Below are 23449 nucleotides of genomic sequence, written 5' to 3' on the forward strand. Positions count from 1 at the left end.
ATGACAGCTGTTCAAATACATCTCCTGATGGCTGTGCTTCTGCAAATGAATTGTGATTTAGTGCACCCATATCTTTAAACTGCTTTTCAGAGCTCCTAACAGCTACATCAGCTGAGGGAAGAGAAGTTAGTTAGAAGGTCTTAGATACATAGACAGAGCTTCAGGGAGTTGAACCTCGGCTGTCCTGAAACATGCAAAGGTGAGGACAAATTGATACAGAGTTTGATACTGTTTTCAAAATGTATATTATCCATGGTTGGGGGGGCTGGGATGGTAAGTGCAAGGAGTTGCTGTTATTATTAGACTATTTTATTCTAACAAGTTGTTCCTTGACAACATAATGTGTTTGGGTATCACCAGGTTATAACCTAGTTAAAAATTTTCTAACAACTCAAGAAATGTGAGTGACACTCTGTAAAGAACTTATTTGCATGTGTTGGCTGTTTCTTAGTATTTGAGGATCAGCCTATCTAAAGTACATGTATCCAGCTGTGTTTTGGATACAAAAGGTCAAAAAAATCTTCTGTACCAATTTAAAATTTCTGGAGAGATCCCCTCTCCCTGCCCCCGCCAAAATGTTCTGGTGTTTTTGATAGCCAGTACTTGGCTGCATCAGGTCACTGGATCTCTCTGCTGGTGCAGGCATTAACCATGTATGTACAAACAAAAATGATACAAGACTCTGCTAAACACTTCCCAAGATGGAGTGAATCCTACTGGATGGATCAGCTACTTTCCAGTTCAACACAGCATCTCATGCAGCTTCTTGTCATGCTGGCATTCTTCTTACCATCTTTTCCTGGCTTGTTCCTTCTGTTCCAGTCTGTCACCTGCCTTAGTGAGTCAAAGAAATAGTCTGCTTCGTTCTGACTGATCACCTGCAGAGGCCAAGCAATGAAGGAGAGAAAGGAGGGGTTAGCACATCATATAAAATACTGCCTGTGCCACATACCCAAGTATCAGGCTGAATATTCTTTCCCTGTCTACAGTGAGAGGGCAAAATTATAGCAGGAAAGAAGTAGAAAAATAGGAGGAGGAAGGCTCAATTTACTTAGATTTCATATTGGGATCTTTATTGCATCTTCTGTGGCTTTTTGCTTTCCAGGTTGCTTATTGAAGTCAAGCTGAAGATGCCTAGCTTATTCCCAGTCTTCTTCTCTTTGTCAAGTGTTGTTACATACTGTGTTTCTCTTTTCAGGAAGGCAGCACACCAGAAACTCCCTGTGCTAGGGCTCAGTGCTGCTTTTGCTTTAATCAGAGTTTCAAAGAGAAGGGCCCTCTCAGCGAGACAGCCAGCCCAAACTTCAGCTCAGGCAAGGCAGGCTCCCAGCAAACCAGAGAGTAATTAACTGGTGCTGGTTGCCCCTGTTTTCCCTAATCCTAGAGGGCACTGTACATGTGCACCACATCTGGGCAAAGTCTGAGTGAAAAAGGGTTGAATCCAGCAGTATGAATCCTAGCAGCCTGGACCGCCTACATCTTCTCTGCTTTTAGTGCCACCTGGGTACTGGCAGAATGATAGAAGCTCTGCATCTCCATCCAGCTCCTTTAAGAGACTGAAAATAATTGTCAAGTGCTAAAAGTTCAAGTTTAGGTTATATCCCCTCAGTAAGACAGAAGCAGTAATCACCTGCTCTGGTCCTTGTCTTTATATAGTTTTTTAGGTGGCCTGGTAAATAGATAAGAGAGGATGGGCATCCTGGCTATCCTGCCAGAGTCAAGAAGCAGTTACCTTGTCTGCAATCTTCACAAAGAGGCTGAAACCTTCCCAGGAGTGCAGCTGCAATTTGGAAGCGATGTTCTGACACAGAGTCTGGATTTTGGTGTTTGTTCCCACATCAAATGTCTATAAGATAACAAAACTCATGTTACACAGAGGAGAGGAAGAAATAAGAATGTTGAATGTTTTCACACATGCTCCTGGATGAGCACATCGTGGCTGGAATAATGGTCAAGGCTGGGAAAACAAGTAAGTGCTCACCAGTTCTGTTTCGTTGGGGAAGCAAATCTTGTGTGAGATCTTAGTGTTGTTCTGTAAGATGGCCTCAACCTCCACAGGATGAGGTGCCCACTTCCTGCAGCCACTCCTGGAAAATGCGACCACCATCATAAGAGAGATCCATTTAATCACTGAGGAAATGAACAGCAGTATTCCAGCCAAACAGCAGACACCCTCCAAAATGCCAGTACTCTGCGATGGGGTGGGCTCTAATGAACCTCCACCCCAGTGCAAATTCAGTGTATTAACAGCAAGAAACTGAGGGTCTTATTGGCATGTAAAGTGAAAGTCTGTTCTGCTCTGCAAGGAGGCTGCATGAAGAAGACACCTTCCTAGCCAGCACCATTGCCTCTTCTATGGATTCAACAGCATTTTTCCTTACTGACATATGAATATAACAGCTACAAGGAGAAATACATTTTATTTAATTCCTGCATCAGCAAAAATACATGTATTTGGATACAAAATGACTTGGAGCCCAAGTACCAAAAAGGTCTGGAGGGCTGCTTGAAAGCATTTTATATAAGAGCTGGAGTGCAATAACTGACTTAGGAGGTGCTTAAGCTGTACAAACCCACTTCTTTGAAATTATACCTCAGAGCAGAGCTGCTTTTTACAGCAAAGGAACTGGCCCTGAAGTCTCAGTCATGCCAAAATCTTGACATAGTAAAAGTGAGAACAAATCTAACAAATTGCCTCCTGGGCCTGGTAAGTTCCTGTCCTCAGTGGCACAGAGCAGGCTCTTCAAGTATTTTGAACACCATTGCTTATGGGCTTCTCACACAGGGTCAGTCTCTCAGGAGGAGGTTACTCTGGATCCAAGCTTTAATTGTGTGGATTGGAATTTTTTTTTCCGTTCAGTAAAGGATCATTTCCATTTGGAAAAGGAAAACTTCACTGTAACCAAGCTGAACAGCATGTGCTTTGTACTGTGCAGGCACTGTACAAAGTGTAGGCCTGCCCTACTCAGTTACCTTTTCCTGACCTGGCATCAGAGGGAGGCCCTGGGAGCTCAAGGAATTGCAGTAGTTTGGCTGAGAGGCATAGGGCTAACCACCTCTCCTTGCAGCCTGAGCTAGGAATTCACTGCCAAGATGAGATCTGCTTAACACTCATCTTGGTGGTTCCCTGGCCAAGATTCTGGGGGTGAAGTTGTAAAGTGGTTTATGGCAGAAAAGGTGTGTACCCAAGGACTCAGTTGGGTTCCCCTGTGTGTATTTAGGTCAATCTTCTGAGCTGCCTGCTCTACCCTTTCCAAAGAGACCAGGTTACTTACAGGGAGAAGTTGGACTAGATGATCGTTGACGATCCCTTCCAACCAAAATAATTTATTCTATTCTGTTCTATTCTATCCTATCCTAAGCAGATGCAAGTTTAATCTTAGGAAAAGAACTGCTCTTAGAAGACAAGATTTGTCTTTGTTCTACTTCCCATCCCCCAGGCTCCAGATCTGGGGCAGTTTAGCAAATACAATCCTCCTTCCAAGCAGCCCATTCTGCTTTCCCCTCCCTATTTGCTCTCTCTAAAGAAGCTCTGTGCAGCTCAACAGGGCTTAGAGCATGAATAGCACGTGATATAGGGAGGCAGGAATTTTTAAGTCTTCTCCATAGAAATAAACAATGAATAGCATTCCTTGCCATGCATTTTTCAGACACTTCAAAAGCGAGTTCAATGTGTGGCGACATTTCACCAGCAGTGCCAAACCCCACCCACTGCAAGGGGGATATCCACTGTGTTAGTGTTCCCCTAGAGCCTGACCCGCGGGGCTCACAGACCAAATGTGTGGCCCAGCCTGAGGGAGAGGGGAAGATGCAGGAGCTGGAAGGAGAAATCACTGGGCAAATTCTTTACTGATGAGGACTGTGGCAGGCAAGTGGTAGATCACAGTACCATCAAAAGGGAGAAGGTTGGAGTTAACCTTGATGCCAAAGCTTTGTTCTCAGAGGGGTAAGCTAGGTTATTCCAGTGCTTGGAGGAATCTAGGGAAACCTTTCTGCTACCGTTCAGTTGGTCCTTCCTGAAATCCTGTTAGCCCTTTCTCTCTCTTTGGTTGTGTCATGTCCCTTAGAATGACTACTCATTCGGAAGCTCGGGAAGCACTGTGTTTTGGGGGTCTTGTTGCTTCAGCCTGGGGTAATGCCAAGTGGATGGAGAAATGCCTTGCTGTGAGCAGCCAGGTAAGAGTCAGGGCTTTATTCATTTGGGTTTTTTCAAAGAATAGGAATTGATTATACTGATCCTTTCAACAAGGACATGCTGCCTCACCAAAGAAAAGTAAGGGCAGGATATCATCAGTGACATCATTCCAAGCTGCATGCCCTTTAGGATGTTTGAAATACCCAGCTCTGGGAGTCAAGTGATTATGTGTGATGATGAACTTTTTAAAATGCTGCTACCTGAAAGAAAAAAGTGAAACTGTGACATAGACCCCTCTTCAATGGTTCAAATCCATAAAGAAAGTTCAAAAAATGATCACTTGAAAAACCAGGATGTAAAGAGGAAAAGGAAAATGACAGGCACACTATTTTAGCCCGTGTGTTTTTTGGGACCTGATTATTGATATTTGAACACTTTGAGCTGGTTATATGCCAGATTATTTACCTCATTACTGTCTGAATCCTCCGACGGCACCCTGGGGCCAGTGTTTCTTTCTGACGTGTCTCTATGAACTTCTGGGCATGTTTGAGCAGTGACTTGCTGGGTGGGAAGAGGCCAGTGCAGAGCCAGAGGAGCTGCCAGCCCTTGGTCTCGCTGTACCTGTGAACACAAAGTCAACAGTTCTGCTACAGCCACATATAATTCTCTGTTTGACCACACACCAGCTACAGAGAAGAGAAATACACTCCCCTCATGGTCCCATTGTGCAGAGAGCTTCAAATCAACAGAGCCTTCTCCCAGGCTCTGGCATTCATTTGCTGTGCAGCAACCACAGTCTGCATGTGAAGACAGTGCCAAGTCCTGCATGAGAAATACTCGTGACAGATGCAAACCTCATGAATAAATATAAATTCCAGTTTAGCAGACATCTTAGCAGCAGTGACCCTGGTGCCATCCTCTTGGAAAGCCACTGTTGATTTAATGTTCAACCTCACATGTATTCAGGTCGTGGTTTCTCAATGGATGTATTCACCTGCCCTCTGCACTGGGCAGCTTTGCTCAGGGCATGAACATTTTGCATGCACTGGCTTCCCCTTACATGTACTCCTGTTCTGAAAAATGAACATGTTGATAGCATTATGTAATGAGGTAGATGCAGTTCTTAAATGCTCCAGATCAAGCTGGTACTATTTTTCAGGTAGAAATCTATTTCTTCTAGCTTTTGCATCTGTGAAATCTGACAGTTGAAGCTCTTCTGGCACCTTGCCCTCACCGTTAAGAAGGGCTCTGCAGCCTTGAGGTGGTCAGTCATTCTGCCTCAAAGCCAGGAGCAGAACACACTTCAGCTGTGTCCAAGGATTGCTCTGAAATGCTCACTGGTGTGAAGTGGTTTTGGTTGGGAAAGTCAGCATGTCTGGCTCTGAGAGGACATCAGACTTCACTGAATAAAGAGGTTCTGGCTTCTTTAGTCCCACTTACTGTTCTAATTTTGCAGATGAAGACAGACTATTTTAATCCCATTTATACTCTATAGAGTGGTGTTTGGGTCTTTGTGAGAGCAGGACATGGTCCACAACACAGCAGCCTGGGAAGGATGAAAGATTTGTTGCTCTGGCTGTTCTAATGAAAGTATATGCAAATAGCCACTTTCCAAGCATTGTTTTTTCCACATCAGTGATCCTGCTCACATTGGTGGAATACATCAGGCATGGCACTGACACCATGGTTACAGATTATGCATTAAGTAGCCTGTAAGATTCACTGCTTGCAAGGGAATTTACCATTCAACACTGACACACATGGTGAAAGTTCCACTACATGCAATACTTGTGGAACAGAAGAAAGAAAATAAATAAACTGAATTCATCCAGAAATGGACAAACAATTTTGTTTATAATTAATATTATTTTAAGCTGCTTTTTGCAATTCAGTTTTCCTGGAAGTAGATCAAATTACCATTTTGTGTGTGGGGAAGAAAACATCAGCCCTTTTCAGAGACTTCTTTGTGGGCAGGTGCCTCTGTAACCAATCTGTTCTGCAAGGCAGTTTTGTAACCTAATTAATCTAACTACTCAAAAGTATTTATTCACTGGTGGTAAAAATCCAGTGTGACCTATGTTTTTGTGAGAGGGGAATGCTGCTGTTGGGAAGTTTAAATGGAGGGTTGTCAGGACAGTCACTGGCAAGATGCAAGGACTATGCAGTGCCACATTTCCCCTACAGACTGCTTCGGGAGCAGGAGAGCCTCAGGGACACCTTGCCTGCCTCAGACCACAAGGAGATGAGCAGGGAATGCTGATGGGAGCAAAGCAGCAGCTCAGGGGAGATGACTGATGGTGCTCTCTGACCTCTCCCTGCCAGGGAGTGGTCCTGAGTTCTCCACAAAGGTAAGCAGTGCCTGGCAAAAGGGGGGAAGGGAAGCTGTTACTCCAACATTTGTTTTTCCTTCCCCCTGCCCCCACTGCATCACAAATGCAGCAAGGGTTCCTTGCTGCAGTGCCAAGGATGCCCCCTGCACTTGAGGCCTGGCTCTGCAGGAGCAGGGTGTTTGTACCCAGGTAAAATAAATACCTGTTTCTGTTGTCAGTCAGTTGTTTCATAATCTGACAGTAAATCTCATCCCTCAGAACCTCCTCCTGGATAGCGGGCACAAATATCTGGTCAGTGACTTCCACGGAGGAGTGTGCCTGTTTTGAGGGGTAGTCTCCCATGAATTTCATGATGGGTGAATATGCTGTTAAGGAGAAAAGGAGAAGTTTCGGAAGGCAGATGGGAAGGTTCGTCTGGATCCTAACTTGTTAGTGACTTTGTTGATGTCTAAGTGGCTAAAACTGGGAGGAAGGTCTGGAGCATGTTCCCTGTCTGTCCCCTTCCCCCTTCCCCTTTGCAGCAGTGCTGCTTGGCTGTGATTTGTACTGTGCTAGTAGCTGCATTCTCTGGGCATATGCAGTAAATCTCTCTCACTCCTAAAGCCACATTATTAGTTTAGTGAGCCATCATAGCTGTGGAGTACTGGGAGGAAATTGGAACGTTTCCCTGTAGACAAGGGAAACAGATTTGATCCCCTCCATCTTTATGAAAATGTAACCCCTATAAGGTGGCTGAGGTATCTCAGTGGACCTAACTAAGTCTTCCTTCCCTTTTAGTGTTCTCAGATCCCAAAGAAAGGCGAGAAAGGATATCAATGAAGGCCTGACAGGCCAAATCCCGAAGATCAGGGTCTGTGCATGCTCTCTTCAGCAATGGCTGTTTCAGAGGCTCCTTGGAATGTGCCCATAGTTGACTGTGCCCACGGGATTTCTGGAGTACAGCTTTGCTGATGGATTCCTTTTCAGGAGTCCTGAATAAAGACAAGTGGAAGCAATACAAAATTACTGGATCAGTCTTGCTATGAACAAAGGAGGTCATTATCTTGAAGTCATATCTCTAGACCTGTTCTTTCACAAGACAGTAATCTCAGATCTTCTTTGATTCTGTAGGTCAACAAGAGCAGGGAAGTGTAGTTTCCTGTATATCCAGAAGGTAGGAAGCTTACAAAAAAAAGAGTAGTTTTTTAAAAACTAATTTTCCCCTTACTTTCTGAAGCCTGAGATGATGTATATCCTCACTAGCTGGTAAGTGTTGAAGAAAGGGTGAGAATTAAGAATAGAGCCTGCTGGAAGAAGTCAGCCCAGTCAGTCCTCCCCTTTGCATTTCTCCAGACTTAAGACACAATAGGCCATGGGCCAGAATCTCTGTATCCAAAATCACAATTACAGGGAACAAAAAGAAGAAATGCAGTCAGAAGCAGGAGATGCCATTACATAATAGGCTTTAAGGATTACTGATCAACAAGATCTTTTCTAGGGCATACTCTACACAGAGAGCTTCACCTGAAGTGTTCGTAGGAGAACTCCTCCAGGGTGTAAGGCTTCACCTTGATATCCTCTTCATCAGGTTCCTCCATGAAGGAGTTCTGTGAAGCTGTCCTCCTCTGGTCTGGAGACATCATCAGCAAACTCTGGAATAACACAGCCACACAGAGATGTCACATGGAGACAGGCCTCTGCACGCACTGTCAGGTATTACTCAGCATGTATGTGCAGCTAGCCCTGTGTGCTGCCCGAGACCTCCTGTCTCAAAAGCAGCATCTCCAGAGACCCAAGAAAGACCTGGGAACAGTTGACTCCAAGAAGCAATTTACACACACATGACAGGAGTGGACATGAAAATGTATGTGATTATCCAAAGCACAGCACATGTTTTACAATGCATCTGCTTCTCTCTAGTGTGTTTTGCCACCAGTTTTTCTGCTTTTTTCTGTTAGCACAGGGTCCAATATACTGAATCCTCATAACTGAAGACAAAAATTATTAGTAGAGGCATTAATGAGAAACCTTGGCTCCCTCAAAGACCATACTGTCCTTAAGTTACCTGATGCACTCAGAGGTTCTCTTGAGGCATTATGTGATTATCACTCAAGCCCAGAGTGAATGCAGGAAAATTCAACTGCACACCCATACCTGTTAATTGCAGTCACTGAAATCTTCCATGGTGAATAGAGTGGATTTTGGAGTTTTTTAAAAGTCATTACCTTTGTGCAGCTGCAGTCTTCTCCTTAGAGTGTGGGCTAGGTTTAGTTTTGTTTTCAGACAGGACAGAATTAAATGCTTTGTTTCAATGGGAGGTATAGAACTTGTCTGACTTTGGAGGGACAATTATCTTCCAGTTACAAATTCAACCATATTAACATTTTTATCTTCTTCCAGTCTTTTCACATGGAGTGCTTAGCATTCCTTACCAGCACTTGACTAGAGGGTTTTGTGAGGGAAGGAATGATGTAGATATCTTCCAAAAATACATTCCCTGCTTTGCCTGTCCTTTCATTCTGGGCACAGATCCAGCCAGAGTCTGTATCCAGCCTTTTGTCTTCGGTGAAGATTAGCAAGTCTCCCTTCTTGAAGGACAGGATGCCAGGATCTTCTGGAAAACAGAATAAGGGGGTACTGTTCAGGCTTGACAGTCTGAGAAAATGTAAAGGGGTTGCAATGTAAAAGACAAGGAAATTGTATTTTGAAGGCCTGACTTCAGTTAGCAGTAGAAAATGATTTGTGTAAATATGGCTAATTTTCCAGTAACACTTCAGAGAAGTCACTTCTGTTTCCTCTGACACTCTGACTTTAATCCACTGAGGGCAATGGCAGAACTCCATTTGATTCACATGAATGCTGACTTTGTGTCTAGACTGGCAGCAAAGCATGGAAAGAAATTCAGTAGTTGTAAGTAGCTGAAATTAATGTTTACATTTTAAACATGTATGTCTGTTTGAGCCACCTGTATTCCACAGGAAATTCCAGTTTACTGCCTCTGTGAAATTCTTCTGCAAAGTATTTCCAGAGAACCCAGATCCAACTTCCTACTGTAACTAAACTGGGTTCCTGGACACTATACTATCTAAATAAAATACATAAAGAAGGAGAAGGAGGAAGCCTTATGCTTGGCATTGCTGTGCTGATGCATCCCCCCAGGAGCAAAGGGACTCTTGATGAAGTTCTCCCTCTCCTCTCTGAGCACCTTCAAGCAAGTGCTGTGGATTCTCTCATGATTTCTTCCACACCCTGTAGAAGAGTTATGACACTTACCCTGGGATTTTTTCTCATGCATTGCCACAGCAAATTGTGATCTTTTCTTCAGTCCTTCCAGGAACATCACCACCAGTTCAGCAATGACAACACTGTTTACAGATGTCAGCACAAACTCCTCAGCACGAAGTGTGATGAGAGTGCAACTCTGTCCAAATGACTTCACTGCCCTATGTATTATTGAACAATTTGTTACCAGAGCATCTGAAAAACTTAGACCCATCTGTAAACTCAGCCAAGGCACCCACATCTCCTTTCAGATAACTTCCTTACAGTGAATATTGGTAGTTCTAATTGCCTTCCCATGAGCTGGTAAGTGTGAAGGACTGAAGTGGTTCAGCTTTGCTCTGGACTCTACCATGTTTTGTATAGAAGTGCTTTCATATAGACAAAAGAACTCCCTTATTTTGGAGTAACTTGACAACTAATTAAATCTCTGGCAGTCCTCACAGGGGGCTTTTTTTTATATGTAAGACCCTTTTCTCCGAGTGACCCGATGTAAGGATGTGTGCCATGAGCAAGCAGTAGTTAACTGCTTTTCTTAATGATCCTGTTCTGGTCCATGACACCCAAGAAATATGTGAATTCCCAGCATGCACAACAGACACTGGCTTAACTGTGTCAGTTATTTGAGCCATTCTTGTCTCAATGCCTGCCTGTGCTTCCTTACACCTTTCTGACTGAACAGGATCACTTTACACCAGCTGGAAGGATCCAGTCCTTTCAGTATTTCTTTTACAGGCTGCTCAGAAATTTTTCCTTTCTCTTTCCTGGACCTAGGCTAAACCACCTTTCCAGACATAGATCATATCATCTAAGGAGATGGCATAGAAGGTATGTCCTTTCTGAGTATGGAAGAGATGCCATCTTCAGATCTTGTCTTTCTGGGGCTCTCACCTGTTGGTGTGGATGCCAGTTATCTCTGGGAAGGTCAGCTCAAGGAGCCGCTTTTCTGACTCATCCAAGAAGCAGATGCCTTTCCAATTTATAGCAACGATGAAGTGGTTCTTAGGCAAGCTGGGTCCTGAAAATACAGAAAAAAATCCTTATCAATGCTACAAGTCTTCTCCTATTGATCTTACACCTGTCCTCTATCCCCAGGCGCCAGGTGTTACCTGAAAACTTAGTGACTTCAAAAAATCTGGAAAAAAGCAAAGGCCACTGAAAGCGAGCAAAATCTACAAGTTGCTCCTTCACGGTCTGAGAGGAGAGATGGTCTTGTGTGTATGGGGCCTGCAGGAAAAAAACACACCCAGGGTTTTCTCAGTAAAATCTGGTTTGCATGATCTGCAGACAATAAAGAACAAGCCCGATCTCAGAGATTCCCAACAATCCTCTGCTGTTACTGGTGTCAAGGGAACTTGGAGAAAGTAAATGAGGAACAGTCTCCAGGGACCCACATGCAGCTAACAGTGCCCACAGGCATCTGGATTCCAAATTTCCCTAAAATTCCCACTGACCTATTCAAAGTCTAACACACCTTGGATGCCATGGAGAGAATTCAGATAATCCATTTCCAGATCAAAACCAATACTTCATGCCACCCCATCCTGACTTGGTCATCAGATGAAAAATAGAGCCTTAAAAGCTACTCTATTCAGAGATTTAAATGTACTTTTTCATTCTTCCCCCTTGCTCTTCATATGGAAGCGTGACTGCAAAGGTCTTCTGCTCCCCCAGACCTAATGAGCTATTTGGGATCTACAAACTGAGCTGGTTTTCCTTCTTCCCCTACAGACTATTCATAAATGAAAATGGCAAAAGAAGCAGAAGCTGGTGCTCAAAAGTGGTTACCCAGCAGTCCCAACAAACCTCTTACCTTAGCATGTGCATAGGTTACAAGGCTCACCCACTTTTCCAGGGGCTTGGACTTGAGCTGTTTTACTGGGATACAGTCATGGAGCACCTTCTGTACAAGTTCATTGTGGATGGTATCTCCAAATTGGATATAACAATATTTTGCACCTATCTCCACCAAATCTTCCTCCTGAAACAATTAATCCATTAAAAGAGGCCTAGAAGGATGTCACAAAGGCTAGATAGCCTCTTTCAACCTTTGAACCATTTAGGAATGGGGTTTTCTCAATTTTTGTCTGCATAACTCTTAACAGTCGCCCAGCATAAGGAGGGATGAACGTCACACAATCATAACATCAGAGAGATTATTAGCAAAGATATTTTAAAGTACGACCCAATTTACCCCTTTGGACATGCCTCTAAGCGCTCACATAAACTGGAATTTGTAGGGAAGGAGACAGTATTAATTAGAACTGGCAATGTGACAGCTGGCACAATCACCTGGACAGGGGTTGTTCATTAAGAAGGGAAGGGTTGTTCACATCCACTACAAACTCAGTTCATAGTCCTGCTTTTTAACGTGGGAAGCATTACTATAGTTTTGTCTCTTTAGGAGGATGACTCGGGAGACTCACCTTCTCACAGCGGTACTCTCCAAACCGAACGCCCCGGATGACTTGGTGGTAGATGAGATCAGTGCTGACAGGATCCTCCCGGGAGTTGTGCCAGGGGGTGAAGATTTCCTTGCGGAAGTAGAGGCGCCAGGGCGCGTGGCGTTCGTGTGTTCCCCGCTCCTTCACCAGCTGCTCGCACTGAGAGATCGCGTCCAGGACGTGGTCCCGGCCCCCGCCCAGCGACCAGACCTGTCGCAAAGGGACACTGCATTTACCACCATGCCTGCTCAATAAACACAAAGCTCCTGGTCTCCTGACTGCAAGAAAAACTCCAGGAAGGTAAGCAGACGAGTATGCGAGTTGTATGTGGGAAGTGGATGTATTTTTACTAGTCAGCTATGTGGCAAAGGAAACCTGACAGCACTGCAGCAAGAATTGCTGAAGTAGTGAGCCAACAGAAAGGCAGAACAGGATTATCAGGCCTTGAGATCCATCTGAGATTCAGAACTGATTTAGTTTCAGTGCAGGACTGGGTTGAGGGTGTTCCAGAATTCAGGAGTCCTCAGTGAGGCTGGTTGGGCAGCAGCAACTCCACAGAAAGAGAAGGGAGCTTTCATTCTGTTTTTCTACACTTTACCTTATCAAACACAGCAATGTAGAGCGAAAACCCAAAGACATCCTTCAGTTTGGTTTTATCTGCTATGAACTGACAGATCTCTTTGGCAGTGGAAGCAGAGTCTGCAGGGACAGTGATGCTTTGGCCATTCATCAGGGTGACATTAAACATAATGGGTTTCTTCTGCTTTGTTGCCTGTAAGTCAGAGTTAATAGAGAGAAAAAAAATTGTGGACAAACCTTACTTTCTTCTGAAGAATGAAGTACACTTTTAGATCTAAGAGCTACACACCCTGTACAACCTGGTCAACAGTCTTTAAGTGAATCACCAACACCCACACAGTTTCTTGAAAGTGTGGTGATTCGTAAATATAAATAACATCCCTGGAGCAGCACTGGACTCAAGTTTTCTCCTCCTCACAGCTCAGGAGAGCTGATAATCACATAACAGTGCCAATTGATAGACTTTTCATGAGCCACATTTGTCCTGATGAATTTTGGAAACAGCCTTATGTGCATCAGTGGAGAGATGGCCTGCAATAAGTACATTGCCCAGGAAGATGTGTGTTAAGCAATAGGGTCCCTGAGATTTAGGGAGGAATTGAACTGAGGTCTTTACTTGAAGGGGAGGGGGGTTGTGATATTTAATTACTAGGGTGACATTTAAAGGAAGTGGAGGACAATATAGCACCATCATACTCCCTTCTTCCTCTCATTTTAAAAGCATAAGCTTTGCTCAGTTCTTTCCAAAAGTGACAGAAAGAGCTTTCCTCAGGAGGTTGTTTCTGGCCCGTGGTTCCTGAGTGGATAGAGATACCTCCCTAAGGTAAGCAGCAAATCATCTGCTGCTGCTTACGTACTTCACTGCATTTAGGGTAACTGAATAGCCAGAAGAGGTGTATCCAAGAAACTGCCCAGACCAAGGTGGCTGGTCTTCAATCCCCTTGTGCAATTGATTTCCATTATTTGATTTAGGAACGCCTGCTATTACAGGTTAGTGAATGTAGTATAACTACACAGTAAGTAGTATACTTACAAAAAACAGTATAAAATGTCCCAATCAATATAATTAAGCCAAAAGGGAGTTGCTACCTGAAGTTCCAGCCAGCTGGGAGGTTCAGTCCGGGCCCCGTTGCTGTAGGTGCGTCTCAGACGCTCGGCACAGTATGGAGCATAGCCTGTGGGCCCATGGTGGATGAAATTCAACAGGTACTACATGCACAGAGCAGGAGAAGGAGTTAGAAAACATTAATCCTCAGAAAACATTAAAAACCTTCTGCAGCTGCTACACTAGATTAGAGTGATCCATTAGCTTTTAGTTCACCAGAAAATATTAAAGATTAGGGTTGGAATTAATATCTTCAAACAGGAAGCTTGACACTTAGTTTTCACTCGTTCTTCAGAACATTCAGTCCAAAGGGAGAGAAGATTTCTGTCAGTCTATCCACCATGTTTAACTACATGAGTAGTGGAGACTTTGTTCTTATGGTTAGGTTAGAGCAAAAGTCTGTTTTCAACCCAAGAGCCTGAAGTCTTAGGACATGCTGTACAAATGGAAGAGTTGGGAAGAGGACTAATGGCAGATTAGGTCTAATGAGGATTGATACTTTTAGTTCTACCAAGTTCTCTGGCAATATCAACTGAAGTCCATGTTTAAGATGGGACATTTGAAGAGGTGAATGGGATAAACTGAGCTTCTGGAGTCTGTATGGCTCTTGGATGACACGGACTTGTATTTATGTGTTTGTATTTAGTGCAAATATGGGTCATTCATCTGGTTATTTTAATGATTAAAAATATTCCCAGAGGTAGGGTATGGTCATATCTTTCATGAATTCTGCATGGTTCCAAGTCTTTGGATGAAGACTGGTGTCAAAATTTGCTTATGGCTTGTGACTTGTTTGTTCCAAGTAGTGTCTATTTAGCAGCATTTATGATTAGATTGATTATTTGAACTGGGGTGTTAGTAAAGCAAGGCTGAAGTTGCATGCACATCCATGGATCCTGTTTGCCTGTCAGATCTAGGAGGAAGCCTGATGTCAAGTTGGAGACACAGGTTGAGTTTTTATCCTGTGGTGAAGTGGATTTATCATCCATTTAAACTTGGAAATTAATAAAATATCTATTGGACTTTTTAGGGCTTAGAGATATAGGGTAAGGACTGATAAAACTTGAAGGTGTAATTTTATACTGGCCTCCTGAATATATTTAATCACTAGGGTTGTAACTGGAGACATCTTTTGGTTGTCTTTAGCTGGAAGGGCAGAATTGGAGAGGTTAAAATTTGCCAGATCCCTTGCAGATTATAGATATAAAATGAGAGCTATGAACAATGGAATCCAGACTCTATGATGTGTAATGAAAAAATTAAATATGAATTCAGCAATAATTTATTTAAATTCCCAGATAAGCATATGAGATGAGAAGGTTTCTGCTGAAACCACAGCACTAGCTGCTCTGGAAGCCAAACATTTTATGTGGCTGTCAGCATCAAAACATCAAAATACACAAGACACCAGCTCAGCTGAGGTGTGTGAGCTGCTGTAAGAAAGGTTAGCAATGTACCTTCACAAACGTGTCTGAAGGAGGAAAGCAGCCAAGGCATAGTGACAGCAGGATCCAGCCACGAGCATAGCTGCTCCTGTTGCTGTTTTCTGTGAGTTGCTTGCAAATCTGGCAATAAATCTCATCTCTGTAAAGAAACATGTGAGAGTAACAGATAATTCACTGTCTGAACTGTCTTGGCTACGTTTCAACTGCAAGCTTGGCAGGATTGCAGCATGATGAAGTAGATCTGAGCTAGGTTCAACCACAACAGCTAGGATAGCACCTGTAATGCACCACAGGAAATAGCTTTGTTATGGAAAAGGCTCCAGGCATGCTTAGGGCCTTTTGCCACCCCTTCTTACTCAAGTGCAATTCCCATGCTGAATTAACTTCTGTGAGAAGCAGGGGGCTGTGCAGGAAAAACAACTGCTGGGTCATCCAGCTGTGAAATGGCATTTCTGTCCAAGAGTCTAGATGTGTAACTTGCTCTGAGCTCTCTACAGCATGTGGGTTGTAGCTCATGGCTCTTGTCTGTCTGCTTGTAGGTGGATTTGCTTAATGTTCTATCTATATATTTATATATTTACATATTTATATATTTTATTTATATTTATATACAAACTTGTAGTGTATCTTGTACAGAAATGGAGAAAGAAGAGCTTCAGAGTAAGCTTCTGAAAATGCAAGTTATCTGCAGCAAGGACCTAAGGGAAACAGATGCAAAAATCTGCATACAAATAAAACTGTTATTAAAAATCATCTTAATTTATTCTAGACTCTTTGAACACACATTTGTCAAATCTGATGTGAGAGGACATAAGTTGGATGAGTTTTTTATTCCCTCATAGGATATTTGATGAAACATAAACTGAGGGTATAGGTACTTAGCCTGTGGCTATTATCATTTATGGATTGAATGCCATTATTGCCAGCTGAGCATTGCTTTAGGTAGTGTAGTGACTGAAACAAAGTGACTGTGGATAGAGGAATGCCGCCCATGACTGAGGTCAAGGCACAACCTGTGTCTGTGGGCTCTGTTAAAGAATAGTCTTTAGGATAAAAAAAGGAGAGGATTCATGAGGTCAGGTCAGAATCAATGAGCTTCTGCCATATCCTCACACCATGCTTGGCCTAAGGTGCAGCCTCACACTGCTTGTGGTCAGGATTTCTCCTTAGTGTCTGATAGACTCAGCAATCCAGACCTTTGACCATCTCCGATGCGGGGACATTGCTTGAGTGCTCAAAAGAGGCTATAGGGAAACCTTTCATCCACCTAGTATACATTAACTCCATATTTCTTACTCCTCTGAGTGACTCTTCTCCCTCATTCTAGGGCAGTGCTCCACCTTCAAATGCTATTGAGTCACAGCCCTGAGCTCTGCCCCTTTCCATACCTGTGGGGTATTCAGAAAGCCATGCATGGAGGCAGCTGGCCTAAACTGCAACATGAAAATACTGGAAAAGGCAGTAAGGGAGTCATTCTCTAGGACTGTGGAAAAAGGATACTGGATTTCCTTGATGCAATGGGCACCTGACCCTAGGAAGGGGGTACAAACCTGATGGCAGGACGCAGAATTGCATTGCCAATAATGAAGTGTACTTTTTCTAGGTTGGACATAGGTCTCTGAGAGATCGAGATGTCCTCTTGAAAAGCCTCTTCTCCACTCCGTAGCTGCTCTGTCACCTAAAAGAAACATTAGTGTTGTGATTGCTACACATTAGAATCCCAGAGTGCTCTAGAAATCTCCCCTCTTACCAGGCAGCTCTCCCATAAATGAGAAACATTCCTTCTCTATCTTACTGGCTAAAACTCTTCCTGCTCAGTGCAGGAGAACCAGGCCCTTCCCTCTAAAGGTAACTCATTAAATGTGCTGTTACAGCACTATCTCTGGCTAGGAGAACTTTCTTGTACTGTCCTGTACAGCCCTAAGCACACGGTTCTCAGTCTGCTCAGGCCTCTGGGCAAGCTGTTCTGTAATGCCAACAATTCTCAGTAAAAAATTTCTCCTTGTGTTCGCTGCTACAGAACAGATGACATCAGTGCACATGGGGATCGTTTCCAAAGAACACTGCACCAGGTATCCCACAAAGGGCTGCCCTGGCTTGGCAGGGAAACAAGTTCTCAGCTGGGAGGTTGCTCACATAACATCTGTCAGAAGGTGAAGATAGGGTTTCAGGCAAGAAGAAAGGGAAGCAATTTATTTCCACCTCTTACCTTCCCTGTCAGCTTGGATGACCGTTTCAGTTTCAGGGATGAAATCCCCTTAGAAATCTTGTTATCCCTTCTGCCTTCTTTCTGCAATACACATTACCATTATAGGAAATCAGTTTAATGCACAGCAAGAATGATTCATTAAGGACAGAAAGATGCTCAAGTGAAGATGTTTTTGTTTTTTCCTCTCCTGCCAGAAAGAGCTGAGTGTCCTGCCAGGACTTTTGCACTTGTGGCATTTCAAGTACAGTAGCATGAAAGAGTTTCTTTCTCACTCTTGGTAGAACAGCACAGAAACCAGGGAAAGCAAATGAAAACACAAATATAGCCTACTTGTCTCACCATGTTTGGGCTGTCATTCCTCAACTGGACCTGGTTTTTCCTGCCAAGTGTGTCATATATCTGTGTCATCACAGAGCTGCTCTTGGTGGTGGCACTCTTGGCAAACATTGCTGGCTCTGGCAGGTCCCCCATGAACCTCAGGATGATCACCCACACAGCTAGAGAAGCCTATAATAGCAGAAAGCAAAGTCAGACAGTGCCAACAATGGCTCCATGCCATTTCTGCCTGTTTACATTAAGGGCATTTTCTTCCTTTACCCAGTCCAAATTGTTAAAATTTCCATTTCCTCTGGCTACCTACACAAAGAGTTTAATTTCATACCAAACAACAAGACAGCAACACACAACACTTTCCTGCTAAAGGAAGAGGGTACAGCTCTGGTGGAAAGATCAGATTTCCTCTGTGATTGCTGAGCCCTCACCATTCCCTTTACTGGCACCTTGGAGATGTGCTGTGGCTGGAAGGAGGTGGTGAAGCCTTGGCTGAACTGCACTCTGCATTTTTTGACCTGGACAGATAAGTCTGGAGTCTGCCAGGAGCCAGTGGAGTCTGCAAGGACCCTTAATGTCCAGAACTGGAAAGCCAAGTAATAGCAAAGGTCTTGAAGCATGGGGTCCTCCATTCTGCCAGGCTCCTTAGAATCAAGGAAAACACCCCCCTCAATTCCCCTTCTGGTTCAATGGGTTATTGGAGGCCAGGCCCTCCCCCTTCTGTCCTATCTCACAAACCAGCAACCCTAACAAGAGCAGAGATAAGCTCCTATGCTTCTTCTCTCATGCTTCTTCTCTCCAGTCCATTTTTGTCCCCAAAGGGTGTCTGGAGAAGTCAAAACACACCTCTGAGTTCCCTCTTTGGGAAAGAACAAAGGTGAGCAGGTGTTTGTGTGAAGTGTCTGCCAGCAAATAGCCAAAAAATGCTGATGGGAACCACTGCTTTCAATACCATGGCTCAGGACTGTCTCCTTGGCTCTGGAGTCTCTGGTTCCCAGGGCTGTGCCAGAGCCAGGACCCAAGGATGATGGGAGCTGTAAAGCCAGGGCTGTGGAGAGAGCAGGTTCAACATGAACAACAAGGAGCAAGATACCAGGACATTGTCCTTGTCATCATGGTAGAGTAGTGGGTGCCGCAGCTGTCTCCGGATATGTGTATGTGTAGAAGACCCCTGGAAATAAGTAGCTGCAAACTTGGGGAAGGTGTATTCTTCCAAACCATGTGCTTCCTCTTCTAGCTCCACACTCATGGGAACCATGTCCAGGTCCACTTCCTCGAGCTTGTTGGGCTTTGTTTCCAAGTCCTGTGCAGAACATGAGGAAGAAGCATATTTTCTTTTACTAAACTCTGATATGCTTATATTTAGTTTTGGTTTTTTTTCCCCTTGGCCATAGGTCTTCCAGAATTTGCCTTCCAGCTAACCCCAAAGCCATTTACAGTTGCTACCAGCAGATCATTTGGACTCAGAGCTTGTCCTTCTGAGATGCATCCATTCCATATGGTCTTCCTGCCTTGGTCCTCAGCAAGAATATTGCTGATGGAAAATCCAGATGTTACTGTTCACATCCTGTACTTATCCATACCATTTTATTCTGCCCACCTCTTCCTACAAAATTCCCACCTCCACAGCTATCGGGACAAGTATATCACAAATGTTGCCTTCTAGAATATGGTATAACTTGGGTCATAAACTTTCAGCTTGTCTCAGGCAGAAAATCACTGAGAGCACTTTCAGTAGAGCATGAGGTTGGTGCCAGAATGCAGAGGGTGGTACTGTTTGGCTGGGCCAAAGAAACAAATGCAAAGTTTGAAGCTATATAGTCCCTAAACTGCATGTGACCAAAAACTTTTGGGAACTCACCTCTGCAAGAGATGCCTTAGTGACTGGATGACTAATTTGGGGGAGTCTTTCACTGCACAGAAGTTCACTAAACAGAACTGACCACTGATGGAATTCCAACAATCAGTGGGCTTACACAAGGGATAAGCATGACCCATTACCAGTCTGCAGCTCTGTACCTCAAAACCCAGAGGAGCCTGTCCTTCTTGGCCTCCAATCACAGAAGGTAAAAACCCAAAAATTTTGTCCACCATTTCTTGGTCGCTGATAACATCATGATTTGTTGGTTTATTGGCAAGCATGTTCCTCCTCTGCCTTGCTCCTGCCTCCTCTCCCTCCTGAGTTGGCAGGTGTTCCTTTAAACACAGAAAGAGGCGTGACTTGAACATCATAAATGAACATCATTCTGCTACAGTGAAGGGGTATGAAGATGAAACACTTTTACAAAGGTGTGTGACTGTGAGGTCCAGCTCTGCCAGTGCAGTGTTGAAACAGGAAGTCAAATGTTGCTTGTGTCAAGCAGTCACAAAGACCTGGCAGGGCCATGCTCTTACTGCTGTCTTTGTGGACTGTTTGCCTATTGGTAATGACGTGCAATTATATAAGAATGTAATCAACGACAGATAATACAGGAAAACCACAAAATTTCTAACAACAGAAAAACCCACAATATTTAAAATTTTTAAATGTTTTGTGTCAGGAGACTTGTAATAGCATTGGGCATATTTGGATAAAGTGCCACCTTATGCTGCAATTAGAAATGTGTATGTATTTGCCTTGTTATATTTTCAAAGCATCATTACAAATAGGGTTACAACTATGTCTTATCTTTCTTTAAATATAGCAGTGCTCAGAGGTTTGAGCAAGTCCACAGGTGTGAGCTGGGTAATGCTGGCCAGTGTTCCTCCACCATTATACCTACCTTCTGTAATCTCATAGCTTCTTCCCTTCCTTTCAGTGGTCCCAGGGCTTGGATGAGATGTTTTTCTTCTTTCAAGTGGATATTTCTGGCTTCCAGCTTGTTCTGTGGACAACGGGACTATTCTGTGACTGTTTGTACAACTGCTGAACCATCTCCCTTCTGCCTTTAACAAACTGTCCACACCAGGACTTTGTCCCAACAGAGTCTTAGTTCACGATTTGACATTTTAGGGAACAGTCCATAGGCAGAAATCTGCAAACTGGCTTAGTCCTGTTTGTACAGCATTAGTACAGAAAGGAAATCTGGGAGAGGCCTCTCATGTGCTATGGACTGACAAGGGTATCACCTACCAAGACACACTGCGTTGGGATTCCCTTCTGGCAGTCCCTGGGGGCCACCCTGCTGTAGAAATTAATCTCCCCTTGCAGGACTGGCTGATACAGATCTTTTCTCCCTTCTGTCACAGCCACTGCAGCTGTATCAGTGAAGTTTTGATCCATAATGATGATCACATAAAGCAAATGTAAACAAGATCAATCTGCTTAACACTCTGCTTTTATACTTGGCAAGAGTTCAAAATAAAATACCACAAAATGAATATCCACACCCAATGCTATGTTAAGGCAACACTTGCTGGTGATAAAATCTCTATTGGAATTTCATAGAAACAATGTGTTCACAAGGTATCTGTGAGCATTACTGTGGAAACCCTGGGCACCGGGAATATTTCTCTGTCTGCTCTGGGGTGTCCTGACCCCCAGGGGAGCACTGACTTTGACCCTCATTCATGGAGAAAACTTCCAAAGACTCAAGGTAAGCTAGAAACCACAGAAGTGTGAAATAGATTGTAGAGAGTAGTGTAGTATGAAATTTAGGTTTTAGGATTTTTTGTATGTTATAGATAGGTTCAAGATGGAGGATATAGGATGTTGTCTTGAGTTCTCTTCTTCTTTCTTCTTCTTCCTATTTCTTCTTGGTTTTGGGTGGTATCTTGTAATTGGATAGAAAAAGCCACATTTATGATCTTTAGGGGTCAGTTATTGGGTTAGAAAGGAAAATAATTTAGGTGTCACTTCTTGATTGGGTAGCTTAGTTTTTGATTAGACTTAAAAGGCCTTGCAACACGAGGTCGTTAGCTATTTTTGTGCTGTTCTTCCTGCACGCAGAGTCTGGTGCAGACAGTGTGCTCAAGTTTTGATAAGATAACAATAAACAGAAGCTGAAGACCAAAAAATGCATCTCTTGTTCCTGACACAGAACTGCTCCAGGAGGGTCTCCCCTGCCAGGGGATCCCCCAGGAAGTTGCCCAACTTGGGGCCCACAAACTCACACATTACCTCCCTCTTTATCCTCTGGTAGGTTTGACGAGCGAGCATGCCCCTTGCATATGCCTGTATGACACACGCAGCTTTCTTCTGCTCTGCCAGCTTCTGACGCAGCAGGAACCCGCGGCACAGGGCCTGGAAGCCGACGATCCGAGCCCGCGTGGCCTCGTACTGCTGAGCCAGCTGCCGGCTGCGGTACAGCGCCTGCAGGCGCCCGAAGCCCAGCAGCACCTGCGCGTGGTGCAGAAGGAAGAACTCATTATAGTTCCAAACCATCGAGACAGGCTGGGATGTAAGTTGGGATGAGTAGAAGACAACAAAATTTGGTAACTGGATAAAGACACTGGAAGTGGGTAATGTAATATTGCCCTTTATGCTTTGTTTCCTACCAGTAATAGGCCTTTAAAACTAGTATATAGAGTTATTTGGGGATCTGTTCTAGGGAGTGGCTCTAGAAACTGACAATGGTAGCATGGGATTACAACAAGAGAAGGAACAGAGCAGAAATGAAGCCAGGTGAATGGAAACAATCAGACAGGAATTGCATCACTGAATGTTTCTGACTAAAACTGGCAGTTTCTCCTTCCCATCTCAAATAGGATCTATGGGACATAATAACAGCAATAATAATAATAATAATAATAATAATAATAATAATAATAATAATAATAATCCCTGCCACACAAATACATAATCTGTGAGTGCCCCCAGTTTTCCTCACCCAGAAAATGCACCATCTATAGAAGATCAGCCAATATTTTTCACACAGAATCATCAAGGTTGGAAGAGACCTTCAAAATTATCTACTCCAGTTGTCAACCCAGCATCATCATAACTACCCCTAAACCATAGCCACAGGTGCCACATTCAGATGCCTCTTCAACACGTGCCAAGATGGTGACTCCACCACCACCCTGGGTAACTTATTCCAGTGATTGACCACTCTTACAGTGAAATTTTTTTCCTAATATCTAATCTGAATCTGAACCTCCCCTGGCAAAATTTTTAATTATGTGAAATTGATATAATGACTTTTCTGGTCATTTTTTACAAATTCCCAGTTTTCCTGCAGTTTTCCAGTTGTGGAAGACACTTTGCTCATAATGTGGTGGTGATGCACAAAGGCTAGGCTTGTGTTTCTGGCTATAAGAAGTGTGGGACCACTTATATGTCAGGTCTCTGGAGCCAGGCCTGCCAAAGGTGAGCTGGGTTCCTATTTCACCAAAAAGCAGAAATGTCTCAGGTTCAGCAAGCCCTGAGAGGTCCCAGAGCCCTCCTTGGACTTTATACCCTCCTTTACACCCTCTCATCTTGTCTATTCTCCCTTGAGTTGAGAATATCTTGATTCCTAATGCACCACTCAGTCTGGCAGGGCACAATATATAAACACACACACACACACAAATATATATTCATTGATACACCTTCATCTTACCATTCTGAATTCTTTCCGGCAGCAGTAGCCTCTCCAGGCTGACTGAATGGCTACAGCAGACCTCCTCTGTTTCAGGAACTGCTTCCTAAGCA

At 43.7% G+C, this 23449-nt stretch overlaps 1 protein-coding gene and 1 long non-coding RNA gene across 9 annotated transcripts in view; one reads left to right on the top strand and one right to left on the bottom strand.

Annotated features, from left to right (window-relative positions):
* Positions 1 to 23449, bottom strand: part of MYO7B (myosin VIIB) — a 53021-nt gene that overhangs the window by 4519 nt on the left and 25053 nt on the right. For 6 of the 8 annotated variants that reach the window (XM_068201009.1, XM_068201007.1, XM_068201005.1 and 3 more), the window contains 24 exons: positions 23358 to 23442; positions 21930 to 22153; positions 20616 to 20682; positions 19855 to 20034; positions 18929 to 19138; positions 17845 to 18012; positions 17506 to 17586; positions 16847 to 16974; positions 15309 to 15435; positions 13836 to 13955; positions 12766 to 12939; positions 12150 to 12377; positions 11537 to 11704; positions 10833 to 10950; positions 10615 to 10741; positions 9718 to 9887; positions 8877 to 9058; positions 7969 to 8096; positions 7279 to 7436; positions 6668 to 6821; positions 4601 to 4756; positions 1982 to 2087; positions 1733 to 1846; positions 791 to 878 (listed from right to left, as the gene is read on the bottom strand). In XM_068201009.1, coding sequence (XP_068057110.1) covers positions 791 to 878; positions 1733 to 1846; positions 1982 to 2087; positions 4601 to 4756; positions 6668 to 6821; positions 7279 to 7436; positions 7969 to 8096; positions 8877 to 9058; positions 9718 to 9887; positions 10615 to 10741; positions 10833 to 10950; positions 11537 to 11704; positions 12150 to 12377; positions 12766 to 12939; positions 13836 to 13955; positions 15309 to 15435; positions 16847 to 16974; positions 17506 to 17586; positions 17845 to 18012; positions 18929 to 19138; positions 19855 to 20034; positions 20616 to 20682; positions 21930 to 22153; positions 23358 to 23442 — 3461 coding nt within the window. Of the gene's footprint in view, positions 1 to 790; positions 879 to 1732; positions 1847 to 1981; positions 2088 to 4600; positions 4757 to 4792; positions 5517 to 6667; positions 6822 to 7278; positions 7437 to 7968; positions 8097 to 8876; positions 9059 to 9717; positions 9888 to 10614; positions 10742 to 10832; positions 10951 to 11536; positions 11705 to 12149; positions 12378 to 12765; positions 12940 to 13835; positions 13956 to 15308; positions 15436 to 16846; positions 16975 to 17505; positions 17587 to 17844; positions 18013 to 18928; positions 19139 to 19854; positions 20035 to 20615; positions 20683 to 21929; positions 22154 to 23357; positions 23443 to 23449 lie in introns of those variants that run through there. The other 2 variants (XM_068201010.1, XM_068201012.1) reach the window with 2 other exon arrangements.
* Positions 20 to 4391, top strand: LOC137480112 (uncharacterized). Its single transcript, XR_011002712.1, has 2 exons — positions 20 to 199; positions 2937 to 4391. It is a non-coding gene; the product is annotated as an uncharacterized lncRNA (long non-coding RNA).

The sequence above is a fragment of the Anomalospiza imberbis genome, chromosome 10 (assembly GCF_031753505.1).
Source record: "Anomalospiza imberbis isolate Cuckoo-Finch-1a 21T00152 chromosome 10, ASM3175350v1, whole genome shotgun sequence".
Lineage (NCBI taxonomy): Eukaryota > Metazoa > Chordata > Aves > Passeriformes > Viduidae > Anomalospiza > Anomalospiza imberbis.